The sequence below is a fragment of the Pelophylax lessonae genome (assembly GCF_965119305.1).
Source record: "Pelophylax lessonae genome assembly, chromosome: 1".
In the NCBI taxonomy this organism is placed as follows: domain Eukaryota; kingdom Metazoa; phylum Chordata; class Amphibia; order Anura; family Ranidae; genus Pelophylax; species Pelophylax lessonae.
In genome coordinates, this window is record NC_138768.1 from 556,761,792 (window position 1) to 556,786,308 (window position 24,517).

Consider the following 24,517-nt stretch of genomic DNA (forward strand, 5'->3'; position numbering starts at 1 on the left):
GGGCTCTATGTTAAGGGAGATATATTCCAATGGGGAGCAGGTAACTAGTACTCCTAGATATTTAAAGCAGTCCACCCTTTGTAGTGGCAGGGCTGCTTGGGCGGCATCGGGTGGAAACGGATCAATTGGGAGAATCTGATATTTGTCCCAATTAATCGTGAGACCCGAGAAGGTACCAAATCGTTCAATAAGGGCAAGAGCCGCGGACAAGGAAGGGCCGGCGTCAGCAAGGTACAAGACCATGTCGTCCGCATACAGACCGACCTTATCCACATGAGCACCAGAAAGAAGACCCTGAATATCAGGATGTTCTCTAATGGCCATAGCCAGGGGTTCTACTGCAAGGGCATACAGTAACGGTGAGATCGGGTAACCTTGCTGCATCCCCCTAGTAAGGGGGAATGGGTCGGACACCCAGCCGTTGGCCACTACTCAGGCACAGGGGTTCTGGTATAGAAGCGTGATCCATTTAATAAAGTGAGGCCCAAAACCAAAACACTGTAGACATTGCCAAAGATATTGCCACTCGACAGAGTCAAAGGCTTTGGCTGCGTCTAGGGTGACAATCACCCTGGTACCTACGGTATCGTGAGAGGCCTGGATGTTCATAAACATGCGGTGTGTGTTGCAGGCGGTGTTCTTAGTGGGCATGAAGCCAGTTTGGTCTGGGTGGACAATAGACAAGATAACCTTGTTAAGGCGGAGGGCCAGTATTTTAGCTAAGATTTTAACATCACACTGTAAAAGAGATATAGGGCGATAGGAGTCAGGGTAATGAGGGTCTTTACCAGGTTTAGGGATTAGAACAATAATGGCCTCACTCATGGAAGGTGGCATAGCCTCCGCGTCAAACATTGCGTTATACAATGCCAAAAGTCTAGGGGCTAGGGAGTCGGCATATTGGAGGTAGAATTCAGTAGGGAGCCCATCAGAACCGGGGGCCTTGGAGCGTGCAAACCCTGATATGGCCTCTTTAATATCATCCAAAGTCAATGGGGCATCTAGCATAGCAGGCTGTTCCTCAGTCAGTACAGGGAAGGTAAGGGAGTGAAGGAGGTCCGTAAGGTCTCGAGTAGCATAGCAGACCCTGGTCGTATAAACGTCCCTAAAATATCTAGCAAATTCCCCCGCGACTGCCATGGGATCAGACGGATCACCCTGAGAGACGTGGTTAAGGGAGATTTCCACCGGGGGCCTATCGTTCATGTGAGCCAGGTATGCCAGGAGTTTGCCCGCCTGCTCACCATGTTCATAAGCTCTCTGTTTGCAAAAAAACAGTTTACGATGGGCCTTCTCTCGGCACAGCTGCTCCATGACTCTGTAGTCTCAAGCGGGCAAGGGACTCAGGGGAGGGAGAGAGGGAATGCTGATCAGCTAAGCACTCCTCCGCCTCAGTATGAGCCAATCTAGAGGCCCGCTTGAACCTAGAAATCCGCTCAGTAAGAAGCAGTCTGGCATGGCCCTTAAACGACTCCCACACAATAAGGGGGCAGGCTGAGGATGTATTGATACTAAAAAAGTATTCCCACTCATTCCCCAGGCCAGCCAAATCAGGGACCACCGTGAACCAAAACGGGTTCAAGCGCCATCCCCTAGGAGGGAAAGGAGCAAATGGAGTTATTGCAATCCAATAAGGAGCATGATCCGACAATAGTCGGGGACCAAATCCGGCAGACCTGAGGCGAGGGGCCAATATCGGAGATATCCAATTAGCATCTATTCTAGACATGGTTGAATGAGTGGCGGAATGGCATGAATAAGCAAGGGCCGAGGGAAATAAGCAGTGCCAGGTATCCAGCAGTAAACGGCAGAACCTAGTATCCCGGTGTTGAGAGGGCAGGATGGGGACGGGGCCCTGGCGATCAAGCCCGGGATTAGAGACCATATTGTAATCGCCCATCCAGATAGCCGGAAGGGAAGCGGGACATAAAACGAAGGCCCTCAACCAGCAGCAAGGGGGGAGGAATGAACCAAGCAAGAAGCAATAATGCGTGCCCACCCACCGTACAATGAATGAAGACATACCTGCCCCGAGGATCCGTGAGCACCTCCAGTGGCACTAATGGCACTGATTTAGAGATAAGGAGCGTGACACCTCTCGAGTACGAGGAAAGTGTAGCATGGTAGGACCAGCCCACCCAAGGACAGTGAAGGGCACCGCAAGGGTGACCCTCAGCGTGCGTCTCCACCAATGCCACAACATCCGCCCCGGCTGTCTTTGAGATAGGAAAAGATCACGACTCGTTTAATTTTGTCATGAAGACCACGCACATTCCACGTGAGCACTTTCAAGGTGGCCATAGGGATAGGAGGCAAACAGGGAGAATCAGTGTCGGAGGGGTGATCCCCAGGACAGGCAGGTCCGCCCAGCACACAAAGTAGCATAGACAGTATATCAGGTAAAAAACGCATATGTAGACTCCATACTCAAACTAAACCAGAAAATAAACAAAGCAACCCACAAACCCCACTTGACCCACCCAGCTCCGCATAAACCCCAACTCATGGGAGCATTATACCCAAAACTGTGGCACCGTAATGCCAACAAAACTCGGCTCAGCCAGCGGGACTGGAAACAAGGGGCCATCACAAAAATCACCCCCCCCACAGAGCAGGGGCAGTCCAGAGTTCGGGTCCCGGAGAAGAAGAGTAACTGGGGCAAACATCCTCTGAAGTGCGGTCCCAATAGGGGGACCCAACCGTGAACAGGTGTAGTAAGGTTGGTATCAGCGTGAGCCAGGAACATTCCCGGCAGTAGGGTTCCTAGGAAGGGGGCCCATCTACCCAAGAAGGACAGGAACAGTTCAGGGGGCCAGGGCACAGGAAGGAGTACCAAAAGGGAGCAGGTGAATCCAGGATCAGGGTAAGCTATCCAGCCAGGAGACAGCAGCTGCAGGGTCTTTGAAGAAGTGAACACGGTCCTCGCCCACCACCCGCAGGCGAGCAGGGTACAACATGGAATATTTGAAAAGGGTGCACGCTGGGCGCCGTTTAATATCAGTAAACTTGCTGCGTTGTTTCTGCACTTCAGCAGAAAAGTCTGGGAAAGCCATAATGTGGATATTATTAAAGGGAATATTGCCTTTCTCCCTAGCAAGGCGAAGAATAGCATCTCGGTCCCTGAAGTTCAGGAATTTGGCTATGAAAGCCCATGGAGGGGCTCCTGGAGGGGGTTTCTTTGCCGGCATTCTGTGTGCACGTTCCACAACAAAAGCATGGGAGAATTCAGCACGGCCATATGCTGAAATGAGAAGTTCTTCCAGGAACGTGGCAGAATGGGATCCCTCAGCCCCCTCTGGTAAGCCTATGAAGCGTAGGTTATTGCGCCTCGCCCAGTTTTCCAGGTCATCCTGTTTATGCAGGAGTTGTTGAATGTCCCTGGAGGCCTGTTCCACTGCAGATTGTACAGGCAGCACAGCGTCCTCCACAAGGTCCACCCTATCCTCCACCTCAGTCATGCGGCCACTGAGTTTCTGCACATCCTGATGAATCAAGGATATGTCCACTTTCACCTCCTCCAACTTGGAGGTGAGGGTAGTTTGGCAAGTGGAGATAGCCTCAAGAATTTGGCTGTGTTGGGCAGCGGCAGGCCCACCGGTGGACGGGGAGCCACCATTTTGGGCCTGTGTACTGCTTTCCATGCGGCGGAATTTGTCCAGTGGTTTTCCGCGGCGGAGACATACCAGGTAGATGCGGCGGGTCACTGGCGTCCGGAAGGAGGCAGATGGAAGCGGTAGATGGGTAGGGAGATCGATGCAGGATATCGGCCGGGAGAGAGCAGCTCACACGCATCTGCTCACATCAAGCCTCAGGCCACGCCCCCCCATGTTTAGGTAGGTTTAACTGTTTTCCTTCACCGTAAATCTCCGGTTTAAGAAGGGCCCACAAGTTCTCAATAGAGTTTAGGTCAGGTGAGGAAGAATGTCATTATTTGTTCATCTTTAAGGCCTTTACTGGCTAGCAATGCAGTGAAGTACTTTGATGTGTGCGATGAAGCATTGTCCTTTATAAATATTGTGGTCTTCTTGAAAGATACAGACTTTTTCCTGTACCACTGCTTGAAGAAAGTGTCTTCTAAAAACTGGCAGTAGGTCTGGGAGTTGATTTTGAGTCCTTCTTTAAGGTCCAACTAGCTCATCTTTATTAACACCAGCCCATACTAGTACCCCACCTCCACCTTGCTGGTGTCTAAGTGGAAGTTGAGCTCTGTGCCCCTTACTGATCCAGCCATAGGCCCACCCATCCGATCCATCAAGAGTCACTCATCTCATCAGTCCAAAAAACCTTTGCAAAATCTGTCTTCAGATATTTCTTGGCCCAATCTTGACATTTCAACTAAGGGCTCTTTCACACGACCGCTCCGATCAGATCCGCCTGTCAGTTTTTAGGCGGATCTGATCGGATGCTCCATGCATCCCTAAGGGGCAGCGGATATCAGCGGAGACATGTCCGCTGACACCCGCATCCGATCCTGTCCGTGAAATCCGGACGGATGGGATCGGATGAGAGCAGACAGGCGGTCCACTCTCATCAGATTCCCCCATAGAGATGCATGGGGCTCTGACACCTCCCTCTCCACACACAGAGTGGAGAGGGAGCTGTCACCTTCCTGCTCAGCGGGGATCTGTGTTTACGATCCCCTGCTCAGCAGCACGGATCCGCCTACAGAGGGGGACAGTGTGAAAGAGCCCTTATGTGTCTTGTTCAATGGTGGTTGGGTTTCAGCCATCCTTCCCTTGGCCAGGTCACTGAACACTTTGTACTTCTGGGCACTCCAGGTAGGTTGCAGTTCTGGAAAAAGACAAGACTGGAGTATAATGGGTTCCTGATGGCTTCAGATTTGATTCTTCTCAAATCTTTGGTAGTCAATTTGCGTCTTTTTTTTTCTCAACACGCTTCTGTGTGTAAACCTGTTGAATATCTACAACAAAATGTTTGCTAGTTCTGTGAGCACGCCCCAATATCTTAGCAATTTCAAGAGTGCTGCATCCGTCCTAAAAACAATTTTTGAAGTTTCAGTCAGTTAAACCTGTTTTTTGGCCTATTTTGCCTGAAGAAAAGAAGATGAATAATAATTATGCACCCCCTAATTTAGGGTGTTGATCTCATTACACAAATACACATAACTTGATATGCTTAAATCCAATAAGCATTCAAGTTTATACAGCTTGGAGTTGGACAATATGCATAAAAATTATGATTTTGTCGAAATACCCACATGCCTAATAATTGTGCACACAGTGTGTAATGCCTGTACTCTGGTGAGAGGAGTCTCTCACTCAGTGCTAAAAACCACATCATTATCAAAATGTGCAAACACAAAATGCAGATAAGGTCCAAGGATCTCATCCAACATTCACTGAAATGTAGCAGGAACCCCCCTGTAGGCCAAGGAGCATATGAACATACTGAAATATATATATATATATATATATATATACATATATACACACACACACACACAATACTACCATAAGTATTGCAACACTTGCCTTACACGCACATGAACTTTAATGGCACCCTAGTCTTAGTCTGTAGGGTTCAATATTGAGTTGGCCCACTCGTTGCAGCTATACCAGCTTCAACTCTTTTGTCAAGGATGTCCACAAAGTTTAGGCGTGTGTCTATGGGAATGTTTGACCATTCTTCCAGAAGTGCATTTCTGGGGTCAGGCACTGATGTTGGACAAGAAGGTCTGGCTCCCAGTCTCTGCTCTAATTCATCCCAAAGGTGTTCTATCAGGTTGAGGTCAGGACTCTGTATAGGCCAGTCAAGGTCGTCCATCCCAAACTCGCTCGTCCATGTCTTTATGGACCTTGCTTTTTGCACTGGTCCAAATCATTTGGTGAAGGAGGGAGTTTTTGTATGGAGTCGTTTTTCAGGGGTTGGGTTGGCCCCTTAGTTCCAGTGAAGGGAACTCTTAAGGCGTCAGCATACCAAGACATTTTGGACAATTTCATGCTCCCAACTTTGTGGGAACAGTTTGGGGATGGCCCCTTCCTGTTCCAACATGACTGCTTACCAGTGCACAAAGCAAGGTCCATATTTTCCCTTCAGCCCTGGTTATTAGTCAGCGGGTCTGAGAGTTTGTGTGAAGCTGGAGAGCTGGAACGAAGCGTTCTGCCCACCAGAGGATGCAGGCTACTTCCAGGGCTGCCAACACACTCTTTGTTCCATCCTGGTGATTGACATAGGCCACCGCCATAGCATTGTCAGACTGGATCCATACCGGGAGCCTCTGGAGTCGATCCATCCAGGGATCCTGGCACAGCCTGATTGCCCAAAGTTCCAAGACATTGATTAGCAGGCCGGACACTTCCAGCGTCCTTCAACCCTGAGCGGAGCTCAGTCCCAGGACACCTCCCCACACAGGCTGGCATCCGTGGCGACCACTGTCTAATACAAGGGGAGAAAAGATTTGGCCTGTCGAAATGCCGGAGAGCAAAGCCACCAGACCAGGGATCCCCTGGTTTCCTGGCTCAGCTGAATCTGATTGCCCAGAGTCCTCGGACACTTGTCCTATTTTGCAAGGATCTCATTTTGAAGGGACCTCATATGGAAATGTGCGAAGCAGAACCGCCTCGAAGGTAAATACCAGCAGGCCCAGCACCCGCATGCAAGTCAGGAGGGAGGACAGACTGCTGGACAGTAGTAGATGAATCGCAGCATGCAACTTCTGGAGTTTGTCCTAACGAACGAACATTCTGGCTAGAGCTGAATCCAGAGTCAAACCCAGATAATCCAGTTTTTTGGATTGAATAAGAGCAGACTTCTGGTAATTTAGAAGCCAACCGAACTCCTTTAGGGTCTATATAGTGATTTCCATGTCGTCCATCAAGCCAGTAGAGAACTCTGCTTGCAAGATGAGGTCATTCAGATAGCCCAGTACCAAAATCTCCCACTAATGTAGGAACGCCAGAACCCGGGCCAACACCTTTGTGAAAACTCGAGGAGCAGAGGTGAGACCAAAGGTCAATGCCATGAACTAATAGTGCTCCTCTACCACAGCAAAACAGAGGAAGCGCTAGTGTTGGGCACATATTGGATTGCCCAGGTAAGTATTCTTGATGTCGATAGAAGCAAGAAAGTTCCCCTGATGCCACCACCGTGCGAATGGACTCCATTCTGAATTTCTGTACCTGCACAAAAGTTCAGGGCCTTGAGGTCCAGAATCGGATGTACCTTGCCCTCCTCCTTTGGGACCCTGAACAGGTTTGTATAAAAAACCTTGAAATCATTCTGATACCGGAAATGGGTTGATCACACCGTGTAGCAACAGGTTTTGTACCGCCCCAAAGAGAGGTTAAAATTGGTCCAGGGACAGACGAACATTAAAAGGGAAGAAGCTTTCCAGGCGGCAAGAATTAAACTATCTTGTAACTGGATAGTATCACTTCGTGGACCCATTTGTCATTTACCAAGGATGTCTATGGGCCCGGAAACCAGCGAAAACGTCCCACCATCCCAGGCACGGATGAGGGCACACCTTCATGCTGAAGGAGCCTTGTCCACGGGTCTAAAGAATTCTTCTCAGCTTGCCAGACCAGGGACACTTGGAACCTTGCGAGGAAGACTTGGAAAGGTTTTGAACCTTTGTCATTGCACCCCGAGGGACGAAAAAACGTTTTGTGAGCTGAGAAAGACGTGCCACGTCTGTGACAAGGTTCTTTTTCCTTCCAAGACTGTGGAAGAAAGGTATTCTTCCCCCCTGCGAGACTTTAAATGAGGTCATCCAGTGCAGCCCCAAACAGGCGATCGCCTTGAAAGAGTAAATCGGTCAGAGTTTTTTTTTTTTTTTTTTTTTTTTTTTTTAGAAGTCTGGTTCGCAGACCAACACTTATGTCACAATACATGTCTAAGCACCACTGTCAAAACAGATAGCTTAGAAATCGGGGGAGCCGCATCCAAAGAGGCATCGCAGAGAAACTGCAGTCCCTGGACCAACTGGTCCGCCAACTCAACAAAAGCACTAGATCATGGCGCAAAAGTTTAGCCCATTCAGTTAGTGTTTGCAACACCAGGGCAATGGCCAGGACTGGTCTCAGCACCGAACCAGCAATAGTGAACATATTGCGGGCCACAGACTCCAACATCCTGTCAGCCAGATGTTTAAAAGCTGGAGATCCCTCTACTGGAACCCTAGTTGCCTAAAACCCTTTTGCCGCTGGGGATGGCTTGTGGGTGCCAAAGGGAACAGGCACTTCCGCCGCAGTCTCAGCTGCATCCTCCAATTCCTAAAGTTTAATCAGTGCATCAACTAGCGCCTTTTTGTGTGCAGCTATAGGAGTAGAGGAATCATCCTCACTATCTAATAAATCAGGGAGCGTTTCTAAAAACCCTGCAGGTCGGGCCACATCCACGGCAGCAGAGTCAGATTCCGGATCCGACGAGACATATAAGGCAGAGAAAGGCGGGTATGCTTTTTGCTGGCCCACCTCCCAAAGACCACCTCTACCCAGGAAACAAAGGACCCCAGGACCGTCGCCAGTGCATCAATGGGTCGTTGGAACCTCAAGGAGCCTGCTGCCTCCGGGAGGGGGTCAGGTGGGGAAACATGCTCCTGAGACTCCATAAGTACAAAGGGGGACCCACCACAAAAAGTGTTAAGCACTGCTACGGGACACCCCCACTGCACCGGTAGCACCACTGGGTCATCAGCAAGCAGAGCACCCCACAACCTGCAACAGAGGGAGGGATCTGACCAGACTCACCACCCCACCAAAGTAGCACTGGTCTGCACCAAAGATAGCCTGTATTCACAAGCGGCGTCCAAGGGAAAGAAAAACCCAGGAGTCAACACCAGGGGAAAAGGAGAAGCTCCAATGGACAAAATCGTCGCCCAGAGGCTCCACTGTCATGGCCACTGCTCCACAAGCACACTGTCAGGAAAGGGCTCACCTGATGGTGGTGCTGTGGCTCCCAAATCCAAAGGGTGCAGTTCCAACGTCCACCAGCGGGTGTCTCCCAGGAGCCAGAAGCGCATATCATTAGTAATCACCTGATGCTCGTTGTAGGAAGTATATTTAAGTCCTGTCTGCCTTGGTATCCATGTGCCCCTGACCTGTGATCCTGTTTCCTGTTCCTGGACCCCTGCTCTGCAGCCTGATCTCTTCATACCTGCTATTCTCCATCTCCTGCTACCCTTTCCCCCATCCTGTCTTGCCCCCAGCTCCCTCTGCTTGATCTCCTGTGTATGACCCTGGCTGTGCTACAATTACGATTTTGCGTTCCCTACTTGCTTTATATACTTAGTTTAGGCAGTTGTTCATCGTGTGTCACTATTTGGTCATCTGGTTTCTTTTACAGTTTGGTATATTGGAGGTGTGTTTACATCTGTTATGCACTTATTCTTTAAAATTTTTTTATATTATTTCACACTGTACTTGTACCTGGTATTCTTTGTGGCAGTCCACACATTTCTGGTCACACCTGATCCTAACACACGACAGATCAATCAAACATGGCCGCCGGTCAACAGAAACGTATAGGCCCAAAGAAATGGCGCCGGCCATGGCAAAATGGCCGCCACACACGTTATTCACAAGGCTTCCTGGGACCCAGGAGGCATCCCCAACAGTCACCGTGAAGAGGGGGGATTCGAGCACCATCAGCGGCCCACCCTGCCCCCACCTGTGAAGCCCAGCCTCCGGCAGCATGCCTCCCCCGCACTGGTACAGTGCAGCACATCATCCCCAGCCATTTGCCAACCCACCGCGCTACCCCACAGGGGGTTGGGTACCAGGATGGCCCACACTCCAGACAGAACCTCCTCACCATCGAAATGGGCGCTGTCAGTCGGTCATATGCCACCTTGTGAGGTGTTTAACTCGCAGGCCAGCCCCCATCCAGTGGAGCTTTGATCTGCGGTCACTCGCTGGCCAGACAAGGGGGACCACTGGATCTAGATATCCAGCCATTCGCCCAGTCCAGCAGTTGATTGTAGATCTCACAGGAAAAAAAAAGCCAGGAAAAAAAATGCCATGTAAAAAGGAAAAAAATGACAGGACCAGAGATCCCAGCAGGAAACTAGGTCCCTACTCCTGACTAGGTAGAAAAAAACTGAAGGCAAGAGAGAGAGGGGGAGTATACCACCTAGCACTGCCCTTAGGTGTAGCCAATTCTTTTTTTCTGCCAAGTGTTCTGCTCCTGTAGGGGGAAATACAACCCTGTGGTTCTGAATAATGGAGAGCTGTGTCCGTCAATGAATGAAAGAGAAACAGTTTTCCCCGATTACTTATAAGCCTGATCTGCACCTGCAGTGGTATGATGCTGAAAAGGGATGGAACCCTGAAACGCGTACACCTAACCCACTGCTATCCCTTGCAAAAGGTCTACACAGAGCTGTGCAGTTTGGCTGGGGATACACCGCAACTGCGGCTTGAGGATTGGCTTCTCTGGGGGGTTTATACCCCTTGATTTCAGCATCCTATCCAGGTGAGTGGGTAATCAATATCTTAGCCGCCTCTGCTGTCCAGTGCTTTTTTGGCCATCATCTGTGGTCCCATCTTTGCCTTGAACCTGGCTCCTGTGTACAGGGATATTCACATCCCACACTGAACGTCAGACGGCTTGCCTGCATGCATCCTGCTCCGACTCACTACCACCCCCCCCCCAGCCTGCTGTCTTCCCCTCATCTGTGTTGTTACATAGTTACATAGTTACATAGTAGGTGAGGTTGAATAAAGACAATAGTCCATCCAGTTCAACCTGTGTAGGCATGTGTGGCTGTAATCATCTCCCATACCCCTGAATGTTCTGATCCTTGAGATGTAAGTCTAAGAGTCTTTTGAAAGCCACCATACTACCCGCAGAAACCACCTCTTGTGGTAGAGAATTCCACAATCTTGTTGCCCTAACAGTAAAGAACCCCCCGCGTTGCCTGAGGTTAAAACGCTTCTCCTCTAATCGCATTGTATGCCCTCGAGTCCTCATGCAATCCCTTCGAATGAACAGCTTTTTTTCTAAGCTGGGATCCCCATTAAGATATTTATAAATTGCTATCATGTCCCCCCTCAGACGTCTCTTCTCCAGGGAGAATAAATCGAGCGATTGTAGACGCTCTTCATAGTCAAGGTCCTCCAATCCCCTAATTAGTTTAGTTGCCCTTCTCTGGACTCTCTCCAGCTCCAACACATCCCTCCTGAGGACTGGCGACCAGAACTGGACGGAATACTCCAGATGCGGTCGGACCAGAGTTTTATAAAGTGGAAGGATTATAGTCTTATCTCTGGAATGCATCCCTTTCTTTATGCATGCTAATATTCTGTTGGCTTTGGAAGCTGCCGCTTGACATTGCATGCTGTTTCCTAATCTATCATCAACCAATACTCCCAGATCCTTCTCCATTTTTGATTCCCCCAAGGGCTCCCCTCCTAACGTGTATTGTGATTTTATGTTTTTAGTCCCCAAGTGCAAAACCTTACACTTCTCCACGTTAAACCTCATTTGCCATGTCGTTGCCCACTCTGTTATTTTGTCCAGGTCATTCTGCAGGATATCTGCTTCATGTTGTGAAGTTATTGCCCTGCCCAATTTTGTGTCATCTGCAAAAACTGATATCGAACTACTGATCCCGACCTCAATGTTGTTTATGAATAAATTGAACAAGGTTGGTCCCAAGACTGAGCCTTGGGGGACCCCGCTTACCACCTCAGACCAGTCTGAGTATGCGCTGTTTATTACTACCCTTTGGACCCGCCTTTTTAGCCAGTTCCGTATCCAAGAGCAAACCCTGCTATCGATACCTGCAGACCTTATTTTATAAATTAAGCGCTTGTGGGGAACTGTATCAAACGCCTTAGCGAAATCCAAGTACACCACATCCACTGGTCTCCCCCTATCTAGCTCACAGCTCACCTCCTCGTAGAATGTAAGGAGATTGGTTTGACAAGAACGCCCATTTGTAAACCCGTGCTGATTACTGCTGATGATGTTGTTGTCCTTAGCAAACTCTACAATATAGTCCCTTATCATCCCCTCCAGAAGTTTACATACTACTGATGTCAAACTGACAGGCCTATAATTTCCCGGGATATGCCTCTGGCCCTTTTTGAATATTGGAATCACGTTAGCTTTCTTCCAATCCCCTGGTACATCTCCTGTCCTAATACTGTCAGCAAAGATCAGGAACAGTGGTCTCGATATAACTTTACTGAGTTCCTTGAGTACTCTCGGATGTATGCCATCCGGTCCTGGTGATTTGTTTGTGTTAAGTTTATCCAGCCTTTCCCTGATTTCCCCCTCTGTTAGCCATGGTGGCAAGTCCTGTTTATTACTACTAACCATACAGTCATGGTCAGTGTACCCCTCCTTTTCCTGTGTAAAGACTGACGAGAAAAAAGCATTTAGCACGGTTGCTTTTTCAGTGTCCTCTGTAACCATCCTCCCATCATTGTTAATTATGTGTGCAATATGCTCTGCCTTAGTTTTTTTGCTGTTGATATATTTAAAGAATTTCTTTGGGTTTTTTTTACTATCCTCCGCTATTTGTCTCTCAAAGTTGATTTTAGCCATCTTGATTTCTTGTTTACTTTTCTTATTTGCCTCCTTGTATTGCTCGAAAGCCGATACTGTGCCCTCTGATTTATACTTCTTGAAGGCCAATTTTTTCCCCCTAATAAGTTTTATGACGCTACAGTTTAGCCAGCCAGGTTTGGCTTTGTCTCTTCTAAATTTGTTTCCCATAGGAATGCACTGCAAGATGCCTTTGCCTAATATGTTCCTAAAGCATTCCCATTTTTCCTCTGTGGTCAGGGATCCCAGGGTTTGGTCCCAGTTTACCTTTTCCATCATTGAGTACAATTTTGGAAAGTTTGCCCTTCTGAAGTTTAGGGTTCTTATGTTCCCCACTTGTCTTGTTATGTTGTTATTTACACTAAATGTGATCATCCTGTGATCGCTAGAGCCCAGGTTGTCCTGGACTCCTACCTCCGAGATTATGTCTGGGTCATTAGTGAGCAATAGATCCAGGACTGCGTTTTCTCTGGTGGGGGAATCCACCAACTGTGACATGTAATTATCCAGTAAGGTTTCCGTGAATAGGCGGGCCTTCTGTGAGTGTGCAGTCCCCTCTTCCCAGTCAATGTCGGGGTAATTGAAGTCCCCCAATACGATGACTGATCCCAATTTTGCCACTTTACCCATTAGTGCTAAAAATTCCAGCTCTACCTCCTCCCCTTGGTTAGGTGGCCTATAGCAAACCCCCACAATTACTTTCCCCTTTTCTCCTTCCCTATGGAGTTCAACCCACACAGATTCTAAATCCATGCTCATCCCATCCGTAATGTCACTCCTTTCTGTCACCTTTATATTGTTCTTGACATAGAGACATACCCCTCCCCCTCTTTTTCCTACCCTGTCCTTCCGGTACACCGAATACCCTTGGATATTGGCCAGCCAGTCATGTGAGGGGTCGAACCAAGTCTCTGTTATTCCCACAAGGTCTATGTCCTCCTCATGTACTAACATTTCCAACTCATCCATTTTATTAGCTAGGCTCCTGGCATTAGCATATACACCTCTTAGTTTTAAGGAAGTTAAGCGCAATTGGCGGTTATGTTTATTCCTGTTTGGTCTGAGGTTCTCCCGCACAGACCTGCCAATTGACCTTGTGGACCTACTGTCGCTGCTGACACTACAGCTGCCTTCAGTCCTCTGCTTCCTCCTGACTGACTCTACTTCTGAGCCCTCCCCCCCGTCTCCTAGTTTAAAAGCCCCTCCAACTTGGTGGCCATCTTTCTCCCCAAAAGAGCTGTACCGTCCCCATTAAGGTGCAGCCCATCCTTACTAAAGAGCCGGTAGCCGACTGAGAAGTCAGCCCAGTTCTCCAGGAACCCAAACCCCTCCTTCCTACACCAATTCCTCAGCCACTTGTTAAGTTCCCTAATCTCCTTCTGCCTCTCCTGTGTGGCTCGAGGTACAGGCAGTATTTCAGAGAAAACCACCTTGGAGGTCCTTTTCCTCAATCTATTACCTAAGTCCCTGAAATCGTTCTTAAGGATCCTCCACGTTGTGAATCTCTGGATTCCCCCTCACCTCCTCCACTGTGGTCCAAGACATCCATGTAAGTTTTAGCTAATGCTTAATAAATTAACTTTTAGAATTGATGGTCCGGCACCCTGGTCATTTGTTTGCGATTCTCTGTGGATCTTCCCTTGCTCTTTATATCAAGAGCTGCGGATCATACATTGGAACTTGTTTTGCATTTTTACGAAACTCCATGACAGTTGCTAATCCTCTGCAACCTTTTTACTCCTATTTCAAGAGTTGACAGTTTCAACTTTTTGCAGCCACTCCCCCCATTGAGCTGTTGTGTTCTGACAGAGGGACGGCGCCCGCCAGAACACACCAATCAGTGCTTTCTGCCATTGGCTGAGAGCGCTGACCGGGAGTAGGTCGGCTGCTGGTTTTCCAGCATGCACTTCTGGCTTCTGTCAAACAGACCAACATACACAACACATACACACGAATGTCGGCCTTTATTTTTTTTTAACCGCCCGATGTCTCCTGACTAATGGCACTTTTGTTTTAGGTATAGATAAGTGGTCCATATAGTGAACTTGGTGTAAACCTATTCACTATTAGGCCCCTTTAAAGCGGAGTTCCACCCTAAAATTATACTTACCTCCATCTTCTTGCTCCGGGTCACCTGAAAAACAAATGGATAATCGCAATTTTTTTTTTTTTTACTTACTTTGTTTAGAAGAAAATATACTTACCTTACTTCCTCTTCCTCCCCTCGGCGGCCACGGCGATTCGTCACTTCCTGGCTTGCAATGATTCCTGGGAGCTGAACGTCATCGCTCCCAGGAATCAATGCGCCTGTACCGGCCCCGACGTCAGTTCCGGTGCAGGCGCCGTCATACCTTGCTAAACAGCTTCTGGGCATGCCCAGAAGCTGTGCAGGGATGACGCTGTGGCACCGGAAGTGACAGCGGGACAGGTGCAGTGCATCGTGGGACCGAAGAAGACGGAAGAGGACACAGAAGAGGATCGCGCTGGCTTCAAGCTGCCCACACCTGACATGGCAGCGCTGGACAATACATTTTCAAGGTAAGTATTTCTTCTAAAAGGTAAGTGCAACCCGGGACAGATGAGAGGCTAGCCATTGTGGAATGCACTAGCCCTGACTGTCCCGGGGGTATTTTTATTAAAAAAAAAAACTTTCTCAGGGTGGAACTCCACTTTAACACGAACGGTTAGATTTCAGCTTTTATCTGTGGAAAGAGGAACTTCTTTACCGCAGCTAAATGCAGACAATGCATCCCTATGGCCCCATTCGCACACTGCATTTAGCAACATTTTCATAACCTATGGTTTTGTGCATTTAGGAAAAATAAAGTTGACAGCATCCAGGAGCGATGTACCGCAGCTATCTGTATATAAATGCAGGTAATCGCAGTACAAAGAAAAGTAAACAGTTGCTATACAAAAAGGCAAGAATTTACTACCACAGTCGCAAGTAAATGCACGTAATCGCACATAATCGCAATGTACAAATGTGAATACTCTTTGTGCCAGGAGTGTTGGAATTTTTAAAATAACAAAACATGCTTTTACCAGCGGCACAACGACCACCCGTGTAAAAGGGGCCTTAGGTTATTACAGAAGACAAGGGGGCATGCTTTTCATGTAGAGGAAAAGAGATTGAAGCCCACATGTATGGAAAGGCTTGACAGTAAGTGCCGTGAAAGTGTGCAATAGGCTCCCTCAAGAACTAGTTCACTAGTTCTGGCCAGCTTAGTAGATTGATTTAAAAAAAGAGGATGCATTCCAAATGCACAAAATATAACTAGGTATTAACATTTATAGGGTAATAACGCCAGAGATTGTTGATTAGGTGAATATCCAATTTACTTCAGGGGGATCAGGAAGGATTTCTTTCCCCTGCTGCAGCAAATTGGATCATGCTTCATACAATTTTTTTTAGCAATTCTCTGGATCAACTGTGGGTACAGAATTGTGTATATGTTGGTTTTCTACGGTATTTATTTTTTCTAATGGTTGAACAAGATTGACTTGAGTCTTTTTTTTTCAACTTAACTATGCAATTGTAAGGTTTTTATTGATAACATGCAAGTATTAGGCTCCATGTACACGGGACGCTGGAAATGGCCGTTTAGGAGCAGTTGGGCGTTTTTTTCAGAAGCCCCTGAACCCATCTACATTTTATCTTATCTGTCCATGTACACCAGGTCGTTTACAGTCATTTGCAGGCAGTTGCGTTCAGGGACTGTTTTTAGAACGCAATTATTTGCGTTCGAACGTGTGTTTCCCGGCGTTTCAAACGCACAAACGCGTCCGAACGCGTCTGAACGCGTCCCGAACGCGTCTGAACGCGATGACCCGCGTTTAGCGTTCGCGTTTTTCCATTTTAAAGGGGAATAATTTTTTTGACCTCTAGGAACGCTTCTAAACGCAAACGCCCGCAAACGCTGCTAAACGCCCGCTAAACGCGGGTACAAACGCGACCGAACGGACGTTTGAAACGTCCTAAAAATTCCAGCATTCAAAGGGACTTTTAACAACGTCCCGTGTACATGGAGCCTTACTTAATAATTGACTTTCAGTTATAGATACTGTAAAAATGTCCTTCATGTAAAAAATATGCCTGTATAGATTTGCTTTTCAGATGTCAGTGTCTTGTGATATTCAGGTAGGGCTTCAGAAATTAAGAATAAGGTACTTCTAGATGGTGTAACCATACTGATGAAACACAATTTATATTTTCATAAATAAAGTGAAACAAAATTATTAAGACAATTTTCTTTTTTAATTACTAACAATGCAGATTTATAAGAGGTTGGACATTATGAATGCTGTGAAATTTACCAGTTTATTCTTATTTAATAAAACAAATTACACCCTCTTTTAAACATACAGAATTATCTACCTGTGTCAACATCGCTATATACTGCAGGGTAGTATTTGTTCATGAAACACACAACAGAAACATACACATTTGTGACACATTACATATGATACATTTCAGAAAAAATAGAATGCTATATTTACAAACTATACATCCATTCACCACTGGATTTATTGTATTTTAACTCTTAAATATATTTTATTTAAACCTGAAACCAAGAGTAGTTTAATTTCCAGCACCTATAATTCAGCTTAATTTGCATCATAACCCATACATACATTGTAAGTTAATAAGCTAGCCCAAATCAGAAGAAGTACTACAGCTTTGCACATTTGAAAGGTAGTCCTAAGTACATTTCATATATATGAAGATGTACATTACCCAGTACTGGAAACCTAGGACTAGATTTGTTTACCCAGTAATGAAGCACTGAACTGACATTTAAGAGGCTACCTCAATGACAGTAAGGAAAGAATAACATCAGAGTATATAATACAAGGACTTCATTTAGAGGCGGTTGTTAATTAAAAGCTTAGCAAAAGGAGAAAATGTACGAAATTCCTTGTAGGTCCTGTGTAATTTACTATGTCCCCTGCCCAAGGATTCATGATTAGTAGCTTTTTGTGGACAGAGAACTGATCATCTGTTGGCCATTTCTAATTTACTATTATTTCCAATTCGAGAAAACAAAAACTTCCAATGCCAGGTCAAAAAAACTAAAGTAAAGACAACAAATCCCAGAAATGTACACATTAGCAGTTTAACTATACTAATGCACATGCCTTAAAAAGGGATAAAAGATAAGCGTGTTTAAAAGTGTTTCTTGTGCTAAATCTTATCTTACATCATAAATCAACTTGAATAATAAAGAAAGAGGACCAGCCTCTATCAAAAAAAATTTAAACAAACATTGGTGCATGGGTGTTTTTTTTTTTTTTTTTGAATTTGCATTTATATGACCACATCACAAAGTGATGGTAAAACCATTAAAGATTAAAGTGTAACTTAGGGCAAAACCTTTTTTTAGTTTTGGATTTGAGCACCTGTCAGTTTCTCCTGCGGTTTGTGCCCCCCATTAGCTCTATTTGTCCTGTTTACTGTTATCAAAAGTGAAAGTAAAAGAAAATCCAAAAGTTAGGATTGACATCAGAACAGTAATAGAGGGGTAATATTCGAATGAAGATACTAGTTAGAGACCCACCAGGATTCCCTTCCCATTTTGACTATGGTACAGAAAGTGAAGGGAACTCTTCCCAATGGCAACAAAAACTGATGAGGGTTGTGACCCTCCTATACCCTCCAATACTCTATACAAAAAAAAAATGTTACCTTTAGTTACACTTTAATGGACTAATTACTTTTCAGCTGATGTTCTAGTAAAAAAAAAAAAAAAAAAAAATGTTAATGGTTTAGTAAGGTATAATCTAATGGTGCAGTGTCACAACATTTTAGAGAATGTTTAATTTGGAAGACTGATTACATTAAATCTGTCATGGCAGAAATACGGAGTCCGACATTGTTGACCTACATTTGATATAGCCAATTGAATAACTGTAATGCTTCTGTTTGGAGGTCCAAAGTACAGATGCAAAACAGCCAAGTAACTAGAACCTTCATAAGGAAAGGACAGCAACGACAGCCTCTGTTTTTGTCATGACAGCGGAGCTTAAAGCTTCCCATTTACATTAAAGGGGAGGTTCATCCTAAAACTAAAATCTCTAAATCGAATTCACAATCTAAGACTAACTTATCCAGTTCTGTAAAGCAAAAATTGCTATACATACCTTTTCTGAAGCCAGTCCGGTCTCCAGTGGTGGAAACTCTGTGCAAGAGACAGCCAACAGCTGGGAAATGATGTCACCAATAGAGTTACTATGGGTCTTCCTTTTGTCAGCTGCCTCTTCTGCACCCACCTACACAGGGAAGCTGCCGCTGACAGTTCAGCATGGGACCCGACCTGAGCGGCTTCAGAAAAGGTATTTATAGCGATTTCTTTACAGGGCTAGATAGGTTAGTCTTAGATTGAGGATGCAAGTATATTTAGAGATTTTAGTTTTAGCCTAAAACTTCTACTTTAAGTCTCGTCTCTTGCTAATTAGACTTTGACACTACGCTAGCACACACCTCTTTTTATACACATATAATTTAAAACACCGTAAGGAGGAAATTTGCAGGATTCATCATTATCACTTACACTGAAATTCTCAGGAGCTAAGTGCCAGCTCCACTTGCTGTGCCTAAAACTGTTAAAATGTTAAAACACGTGTGTTTCTTTCAGCTGGCAACACACTATGCAATGTGCATGAACAATCTTTGTACGTTCGCCTTCATATGTAATCAGTGTAACTATTCTACATGCTAAACAAGGGGCCTCAAAATTTTGGCTCTCCAGTTTTTCAGGAACTACAATTCCCATCATGCCTAGTCAGGTCTGTGAATGTAAGAGTTTTACAATGCCTCATGGCACGTGTAGTTCTGATACAGCTGGAGGGCCGTAGTTTGGAGATCCCTGTGCTAAACCGACACTGCTTTTCATGTAGCAGTTTAAACAAGAAGTATGGGATTGGGAGAAAAAGCAAAAACAAAAAATTTTTACTCACCTAGGTGGATTCAGCCTCGATCTGATGCAGCATCTGTTCCCTCTGCCAGCTCTGCATTGAGAACTGAGCGATCCAATACCCCTGATCACTCCATTCTCCCTTCCAAAATGCAGAAAGTATTTATCAGCAAAATAACTACAGACTTCTGCAAAATCCTCCTTCACATATTGAGAACTACAAATGTTTTGTCATTACAGTTACTATTCTAAAAAGTTAAACAAACAAAATTTTAAAATTAAAACAATCCCTATAATAAACATTTCAACATGAATACATTTAAGGACTGTATTAGCCAGAGTGGCTTTGAATACTTCACAATTGCACTCTTTGCTAAAGTGCTCGAGCATCAATGGAGTAAAAGACAAATGTATAGGTAGGGAACATTGCTACTATGGCACTAGGAAACATACATTTCTATATAGAAATTAGGTAGGTTATAACTGTGGCTGTGCCTTACACATACGTGGGATAAAACAGTGTTTGTGGTCAGAGATTTCTGTGCAGTGGCACAGTATTCTCTACAATGAAGCAAATATAAAAGTTATGTGAACAATTAAATAGTGGTAAAAAAATAAAATGTATATAAACAAGCTCAAAATTTTCACATGTACCACTTTCATCAACATTTGGTCCAATGGCCACATTACCTAAAAATTAATATTTTTGACTGAAACAAAACACTTAGGACTGTTTGTTAACAGCAGGAAAACCACTCACTGTTGCCAAAAAATCCTTATTTTTAGCTATTTACTTACAAATTTGTTTATTACTGTCACACAGGGGGTACACTACAAGAAAGCACAAATTCTAGATGGACGATTTCTGAAAATTTGACTTCTTTAGACACTAAGGCAGGCCATACACAGTGCAAATTTCCCTGATTCCCCCATCAACACAGATAGCGTTGACAGGGGAATCCCTCCTGCCGAGCAATTGTCTGCTCTTGGCGGGGGGATGGGGGAAGTTGTCCCCGCTGGGAGAAAACGATGATTATCGCTAGCGGCAGTAGCTGCTAACTAGAATCGGCAGGTTGGTTGTACCCAAGTTGATCGATCAATGAATTTGGTACATTCAGCCTGCCCATTAACAGTTCAAATCTCGGCTGGTTTCTGCTTAATCGGCTGAGATTCGAACCATGTATGGCCGGCTTTAAGGATTTATTTATAATAAAGAAAACCTGCATAGCTATTCGTCCAGCGAAACTGCATGTACATTCGTTATGTGTGAGTTCACGCGCATTCAATCATTCGTTTTAGTGATTTTTTTTTGCACAATGTATAAATCTGCATCCGTTGTGCCAATGGGGCAAAATCAAACTAAATTATTTCTTCGTCTGATCGAATGGTCGTAGAGTACGCTCTCTTCTGTTTGAATGTATTTTCTCTCTTAGGCTGCATTTACACCTGAGAGTGTTTTGTAGCTCGAAACTACAAAAGTCTTAAATTTAAATAAAAATCAATAGTTCTCTATGGTGCCTGTTCACATCATTTCCATGCTCAGGTGTGAACAGGCATCACAGACAACAATTGATTGATTTTTTTTTAAGTTTAAAAGCTTCACCTTTGTTCACTTTTTTTTTTCTAAATTCCAGCTTCCCTATGTACCAATATAGCATTAACATACTTCTTTTGCAAAAATAAAACAGCTTTCCATTTATTCTACATACACTTACCTCGCTGTCTCCGTGGCTGTTTAAAAACACTGCTCCATTACTTCTGCCTTACTTCCTGGACAGACTTTAGGTCATGACGCAGGAAGGAGTTGACCAGCTGAGGGTATGATGATGCAGGGTGTGTGCTAATGAGATCAGCTGGTCAACTCCTTCCTATGTCATGACCTAAAGTCTGTCCAGGAAGTAAGGCAAAAGTAATGGAGCAATGTTTTTTAAACAGCCATGAAGGCAGTGAGATAAGCATGTGTGGAATAAATGGAAAGCTGTTTTATTTTCGCAAAAGAAGTACATTAATGCTCTATTACTAGGGGAGCTTGAATTTAGAAAAAAAAAAAAAAAGGTGAACTTTGCCTTTAAGTTATTTCAGGTGTAAATGCAGCCTCAGGATTGAAAGTTGTTAAGATATGCTCCATTCAGTACTGCTTATATTTCTACAAAGATACATATTGTATTTGACAACACTGGAACAAACAGGATTAGTCAAATGTATGGTGCATTTGCCCTGCAGAGACAACTTAAATATCAGAAAATAACATTTCGCACATTTTAAAAAACCATAGCATGGAAATTATTCACAACTGTTTTCACGAATGCTGATACATTCTTGCGGTGAATTTTTATAAATAGATATATAAATAGACCCCTTTATAGCTGCTAATAGACATGCTACTTATTTTGCATGCTAAAGGAAACAGAGAAAGGCTGTTGGTAATACAATTTTTTGGCCCTCAGGAAGTGTGACACAAGACAACAAGCATAGCTTTAACCTAAATATTAAGCAGTCCTGTCCAGCAGGTAATGCTTCGGTTTGACAGACAGATGCACCATTACCCTTTGACTTCACTCCAATTGCACTTGGAACAGAGATGTTGGGTTAGAAGCCCACATGGTTGGCAGAAAAAAAAAACTAATATTGCATTTGGCAAATCTACTGGTGAATATCCCTTCATTATTCTTTGGACTGAATGCCACATCATTTTAAACCTGTTACTTGCACAGACTCCATTTAATTAACCTATTTAAAACTTCATTAAAAAGGCCTTAGTGGTAAAAGCATTAATCCACAATATTTCAGTCTGTGCCATGAAAAGTGTATAAAAAGTCAGTGAAGGAGCTAGAAAAATATAACATCTTCTTTATTTGTATCCTCCTCGGTAGCTGTGGCAGGAGGTGGTGGGGGAGGAATAGAGGGTGTCAGTAAATGAGAACTGCTTTGCCGATGCAGGCTTGAATGATATGGCGTTGTCTCATTGATGGGATCGCCTTGTCCTGAAGGGTCTACATGGCAAAAGAGAAAAAGAGAAAACAGACTTTGATAAGAAAATCACTTACAACCTGCGTACCTTAAAACTCAAGCTGAAGGGTAAATATAAGCACTTAGATGATCACAGGGGCCACAACTACTACTTACAAATACAGTTTTTCACCAAGGTATATATGTAATGTATTATGCTACCCAACTCCCATCGGTTAGTACTCTGGGGATCCCTTTTGCAGTAATTCTTTAGTACTTCAACAGAGGCAATTTCAACATGTCCAGTAAAGCCTCCTATCGCTTACATATTGGAAAGCCTGGCATACCAAGTGCATTTGAAAAAGGTTTCTCACTAATTATACTAAAAACTGACCTGGACATTTGACACTAGTGACGCAGCAAGTGGAGAGTAAGGAATACAACACAGCACAGGCTTCAGGACTTAGAAACCCAACCACACAAATATGGAACTGTGTGGTCAAATTGGAAAAAAGTTTTTACAGTAAGTACATCCTTATTTTCTTCACTGTCCATTAAGGGCCACAAAAGTAGTCCAACTTAGGGATGTACAAACAGATGTGGAAATCTTACTAAATGGAGTATCTAAAGGAGTATATCTGAAAAGATGCTACATGAAAAAAGGGGATAAGGAGATATGGAACGCAGAGGATTAATCTTTAGGTTACAAATCAAAACTGGTAATCACAATGAAGGTGAGACTGGTACCTGAAAAAATGGTGAACTTAAACTATGTGGAAGAAAACCAATCATGCGCCACCACAGGAAAACAGGCAGCACAACAATTACTTAAAAAGGAGAATAACATTTTAAGCCAATCAACAGTTAAGGTGGTCAGAAAAAAAGATTTACCTGGGTAAAAGCAAAAACCCAGGATACAGAGCCCTAGACTGTACAAAAAAAGAAAATTGGACAGACAAGGTATGTCAAACCAAACAGACCAACCTGGTAACAGCTGATGGCTAATGTAGCACACCTTTAGGTTCTATTCACATCAAAGCGTTTTTTCATGCTTTTTGCAGAAATGCAGGACAATTTAACATGGGCTCCTATGGAACATGTTTACATAAATGCATTTTTGTGCATCTGCATTTTTGGAAAGGGTCAGGGACTTTTTTTAAACGTAAAACAGTAACTTTTTTTTTTTGCTTTTTTGGTTCAATAAACTTTAATGGAGAAGTTGCAGAAAAGCATGTTGTGCGTTTTACCGCAATTTGCATTTTTAAATCTGCCCAACAAAAAATTTGCAAAAAATAAATAAAAAACGCAAATTGTGGTAAAAAATGGATTTTTGTAAAATCTTACCGTAAAATCCTTTTCTCTTAGCTCATTGACAGACGTAGTCCTCGGTGATACAGCACCTTCGGGTTATGTTGCCTCCACAGGAGTAGGACTAGACAGGAAATGAAAAATGCTCTGGCCACACCCCAGGGGCAGTCCCCGAGGGTATATCCTCTCTCTCTCTGCCACAGCAAATCAGTTATGTCACAAAAGCAGTGCTTAGAGAATTTAACCCAACCCAACTCAAAAAACAGAGGGGCGGGTACTACGTCTGTCAATGAGCTAAGAGAAAAGGATTTTACGGTAAGATTTTACAAAAATCCATTTTTCTCTATCGCTCATTGACAGACGTAGTCCTCGGTGATACAGCACCTTCGGGAAGTCCCAGAGCAGTATCACAAATGAGGGGTGGGAAAATGGAAATCAAATCCAAATCTAGAAGGCCCAACCGGTGCCAACTAGAAGTTTACAGTGCTCATCCTTAATGATGAGACTCAACAAAAAAATTTTCAAACAGAAAAAAACCCTCGAGGTAGACCACCGGTCTCCTCAAATTGCGGCCTGCAAAACCTTGCGGCCAAATGAGGCATCCGCCGATGCCATCACATCAATTTTATAAAATTTTGTAAAGGTATGTACCGACGACCAGGTGGCCGCTTTACATACCTGGACCACTGACGCCTGATGGCGAAAGGCCCAGGAAGTACTGAGCGCTCGAGTGAAGTGCGCCCTAACAGGGAACGGAGGATTCCGACCCTTAATAGAATAAGCCTGTACCACCGTCTGACTGATCCATGTAGATATGGTCGCGGCAGACACAG

At 44.7% G+C, this 24,517-nt stretch overlaps 2 protein-coding genes across 2 annotated transcripts in view; both read right to left on the reverse strand.

Annotated features, from left to right (window-relative positions):
- Positions 1–21,728: 21,728 nt before the first annotated feature.
- The window catches only part of LOC309548329 (rho guanine nucleotide exchange factor 18-like), a 176,289-nt gene continuing 173,500 nt past the window's right edge, over positions 21,729–24,517 (reverse strand). Inside the window, exon 22 of the mRNA XM_082248268.1 lies at positions 21,729–22,420. Coding sequence (XP_082104394.1) covers positions 22,257–22,420 — 164 coding nt within the window. The 3' untranslated portion in view covers positions 21,729–22,256. The remainder of the gene's footprint in view (positions 22,421–24,517) is intronic.
- Positions 22,494–24,517, reverse strand: part of LOC309544525 (lamina-associated polypeptide 2, isoforms alpha/zeta-like) — a gene marked incomplete at both ends in the record, with an annotated part of 30,453 nt that continues 28,429 nt past the window's right edge. The window contains one exon of the mRNA XM_082243426.1: positions 22,494–22,498. Within this exon, the coding sequence (XP_082099552.1) occupies positions 22,494–22,498 (5 nt within the window). The remainder of the gene's footprint in view (positions 22,499–24,517) is intronic.